The following is a 4,558-nucleotide window of genomic DNA, read 5'->3' as shown; positions in this document are numbered from 1 at the left end:
CACCCCCTGCCTGACCGCTCTCCTCCTGTTCCCTCCAGCCCCTTGCAGGCTGGAACTCTGCCAGCCTGCAAGGGAAAACCCACCATTCCCCGCATTTTTCTCTTTTAAAGGTTTTTCTCCTTACAATGAGAAAATCTGGGCTTTACTGTGTTTTTCCATGGCAAATGGAAAACCGGGATCCCTGCATATCATAGATCTGTTGCTAAAACAAACAAGCAACCAAGGCTACATTTCAGAAATCATGGGCACTGCTTTCTTGGGAGAGGCAGGTGTTACACAGCAGTTTAAGCTACTCCTCAGATCACTCTTTCTGCTCTGTGCCAGGCCTGAGGGAGCTGCATTTTTGCTTGCCTTTAATAAGACATCCCTTTTTACCTATATCCTGGCTGGGCAGATTTTGGTAGCAGCCACCTGTTTGTTGGCATCATTTCTACTGGAAAAGGATGAATTCCTGTTGGTCTTTATTGCAAAGAGCTTTTCTGAACAAAGGGCTGTTTTTTTCACATCTACATGATGTGGTTTCAGAAAGAGGTATTTAGACAGAGCTAACAGATGCACATACATTTCCAAAGCAGGGTGTGGGACAGAGCAGCAGGACACTGCAACAATGTTAATGAGAGGTAAAGAAAGATTTAAGCAGTGTTTGACAAACTGATGGCTAACGCTCCTCTTTTCACCTTTCCTTCTCAATAATCCTCTTCTCCTACCTTATCTTGAGCCCCAGTGGGGTAAGAACAGCCTACTCCTGGGATCTCCTTCTGCGATTGTTGTGGCAGCCAGCTCATTTCCCTCTTGCATCTGTTACTCTGCCTGTAAATCACCCTGGAGTTTAGGATCATTAACTCGTCTCCCTAAATGGTCCTCCCAGTTGTCAGCACAGTGTGCTTCCGCTGCATCACCCATCTGACAACAGCCATTGTCAGTCACCATTTACAATGTCTGGGAAGGAAAATTATAGAAGGAAAATCTGTAGCTCAGTTAAGTTCTCAAAACAGCTTGTTCCATTCATGATGCAAAAAAGGGGCACCGCCAAAAGGGCAATAATCGGTTTAATAAACGGTAACAAACAAACAAAACCCAGGGACTGGAATTTCTTTAAAACAAGACTTTCTGAATTTCCCTTGTCACTGTTATTACAAACCTGCATAGCAGTGCGCAGTGCCATTCCAGTGTAAAAACATGGATGGTCACATCCAGTCCTTCAGACCTGTCCATCGATGGTAAGCAGCGCGTGGGAATGAGTCCGGAGGATGCGATACCAGGCATCCTGATTCTCATGAGAACAATCTGTTGCATTGTCTGAAGATGGCTCAGTGCGGAAGTCATTTAGCTTCTATTCACAGATTTCACTTTAAAAGGTTACACAAATCAGAAGAGTTAATGAATAAATACTGGCAGTACCCTGCACTTTAAAATCTCAAGATAAATGATGAACATTAATGAAATAAGCCATTTGCTGTGTCATGGGAGGTAGCACACAGGTGGTCTCAGGGGAAAAACAGAATTGGAGCCCAGGCTTCCTGTATCCTAATCCCATCCTTTAAAATATTGTTTTTATTTCTTTAGCATTTTCAAAAGCCTTTTTTTAAAAAAAAAAATTGACACTGTGCCCCTTTAATTTACCCTCATTAGTTTTCACCAATACAATCACAGCTGTGAAAATCTCTAGACAACAGTGCTCAGAATTGTGCCCTTTTAGGTGTGTATTCGGTCCTCGCTGCCATAACGTCTCACGCTCTTCAGTGTATTTATCCTCACAGCGCTTCTTTTCAGACAGGTGGGGGGGAAGTGCTGTAATCCCCATTTTACAGATGGGGCGCAGATAAAGCAAGGGTTGTCTTTACAGCAACATTTGGCTCATGTAATGACACTTAAATTACCCACTTGATCTAGCCTAGTTATTCCTGTGTTATGAGAGCGTGTGCTGCATTTCCTCCCCATGAGAAGCTGTGTTGGCAAAAAGAAGTTGCCTGGGACCGGGGTCCTGCCCAGACAGGTGCTGACGTCACTGTATCACTGGAGTACATCTGTACTAGCATCTTCCTGACAGCTGTTTGTCTGCTGAGGGCTTGTGTCACTGGAAAGGGATGTTTAATGCAGGGGGCAGAGAGGTTAGTTTTTGCCAGTTTCTATTACATTTTTGCGTGGATGCATGCAAACCTGCAGTGGTGAGGGGCAATTTCTGTCAATGGCATTATGTAGTATTGACCAGGGTTGTGAAACAACAGTGAAGCACCACAAAATGATCTGATTAGCAGCACAGCAATTAGAGTGATTGGATTACCAGAGTGATTTGATTATAAAAGATGGGCTGTTGCAACAGAACTGCTGAATCCCAACCCCGGTAGTGCAGTAGGGTTGGAGTGGTAATGTAGCTATGATGGTTCAAGGAAAAGTCCAGGGATTCTTAGTGATCTCTTTTATTGGACCAACTGCACAGGTGCAAGAGCTGTTGGACAAACTATTTGGCTTCAGGTGCCCTTACTCAGCCACACTAATGCTGGTATTAGTATCAGCAGCAGGCCAGGGGGCTTGACCTTAAAGTACCACTTAACTCGTGCAGAAAAAAATGTTATTACATCAACTTTTGTAACATGCCTTATGACTTTGGCAGGGAAAGCGGCGAGCAGGAGGAGGAGCCATCCAACTTTTTTATTAACCGGTTTTCAGGGTGGAATTAGTTTACTCTTAGGCATCTAAAGGTAGGATAGGATCTGGCCCAGGTTCACTTAGGAGGAACAGAGAACTGAGCACCAGTCTCCTTCCCACTACACTATCCTTCCTCTTCTACGCTGGATGGACGATGTTTAGTCTCTGGGTGTGGGAGCCCTGGAGTGGATTAGGTTTTTTTGGTCAAAACTCTGGCTGTATTTAAACTTGCTAGCTCCCTCTCTGGAAATACAGAGTGTGGCAGCTAAGCAGCAATTTGACATTTAGCCACAGGACTTAAAAACAGCCAAAAATAGATTAAAAAGAAAAAGAATATGGGGAAAAAGTGAGTATTCCAGCCAGGCTACAAATGCAGCTCTTAAAACACCAAGTCGGGTATCCAAAGGAAACAGCCAATCCCAGTGAGGTTTTTAAATGAACCTTTTATTCAATTGTGGCTGGCTATATAATATCATTGGTCTGAAAAATGATTCGTTACGAGTTGACAGCAGCTCTGCTGTTTGCCAGACTCTTGTCATTCGTGATTATTGTCAGGGTCCAACGTATTCCCATTGTTGTGTCCCAGCAGGCTGTGGCTAGCTGGGCTACTCTGATCTGAACAGAATGAATTGGAGTCTCTTGGGAAACTATTACAGCTGAGGACTTGTTCATCTTTATGTAAATCAGTCCAGACAACACATGCCCATTGCCTGCACTTGGTGAAGGAAGCCCTCCTGCTGAGCTCCTGCTGCTAACTAGACCTTACTCATTCGCACCCTAGATTGTGGGGTAGGCTTTTCTTCTCTGGGAGCTGTCTGCTCTTGTTTGGATGATACTGAGGCCTTTTGACCATTGGGGACCATCTAGTTGTATAGAAGGGGTATTGGGACTTTTTGTTTCTGCCACCGGCTTGCTGTGTGACCATTGGGCTAGAAGCTTATTTTCTTGTACCTCAACTTTCCCCTTGATATTCTGAACTAACTGAAAAGGATTAATTTAAATGCTGTGTTGAAATGTCTTTCATCCAAGAATTTCCAAGATGTTGCCTTATTGCTTTCATTTATAGAACTGTATAGGGAACTCAGACTGGCACCTGCCCATGTAGGGCTGGATTTCCAAAACAGCACAGCCTCTGTAACCTCCATTTTTCTCACCGGCGGCTGCTGAGGTGAGAATTCAAATTCTGGGCTGAATCCTGCACCATTGAAGTAATGGGAAATGCAGCATTCAGCAGGCTTATGATGAAGCCAGGACTGTGCCTGTTGTTCAGACATGGCTTTTTGTATAAGAGCTGTGGAAAGTGGCTTGCTTTTTTTGTAATTATTTAGTTTAGCTGAGCTTGGTTCACATTAGCACATCTAATGCAGCACAAAATGTTCAGTAGGAACTTCCCTCATTTGTCATATTTATCATCATGCAATGCCTGAACTCATTTAGCAAGAGCCCAACAATGACATTAGTGTTACAGTGATGACATCTTTTAGAGACCAGCATCCAGTTATTACAACACCTGTAGTGACACATGTACGACTTTGCTTTGATAATTCAACAGGGCTCCTGGACACTTTCCTTATGCATGTGCCCCCTCATCCCATGTTAGCAATTGCATTTCCCGCATGTCATTCAAAGTTCACTCTGCTTATGTCCTTTGTTTTTCAGGAACTAGCTAAGAGGACGCCCTCCAAGCATCCTGATCACCACGCGGTCCAGAATGCATTGCAGGCAATGAAGACTGTCTGCACAAATATCAATGAGACTAAGAGGCAGATGGAGAAGCTAGAAGCCCTTGAGCAGCTGCAGTCCCACATTGAAGGATGGGAGGTAGGATGGCAGATCAGCACACTCCCTGTAGGCACTTTACCCTACATCACTCAAAAGGCTGGAGCAGAATGACTCGCTGTGTACACGG

The 4,558-nt window shown here is 44.3% G+C and overlaps 1 protein-coding gene across 1 annotated transcript in view; it reads left to right on the top strand.

The window, feature by feature from the left end:
• PREX1 (phosphatidylinositol-3,4,5-trisphosphate dependent Rac exchange factor 1) overlaps window positions 1–4,558 on the top strand; it is a 165,563-nt gene that overhangs the window by 34,274 nt on the left and 126,731 nt on the right. The window contains exon 7 of the mRNA XM_019509731.1: window positions 4,309–4,470. Coding sequence (XP_019365276.1) covers window positions 4,309–4,470 — 162 coding nt within the window. The remainder of the gene's footprint in view (window positions 1–4,308; window positions 4,471–4,558) is intronic.

This window comes from Gavialis gangeticus, unplaced genomic scaffold (assembly GCF_001723915.1).
Source record: "Gavialis gangeticus isolate Ggan-Ray unplaced genomic scaffold, GavGan_comp1, whole genome shotgun sequence".
Lineage (NCBI taxonomy): Eukaryota > Metazoa > Chordata > Crocodylia > Gavialidae > Gavialis > Gavialis gangeticus.
Note: the sequence above shows the minus strand (reverse complement) of the source record. Positions and strands in the feature narration are given on the sequence as shown.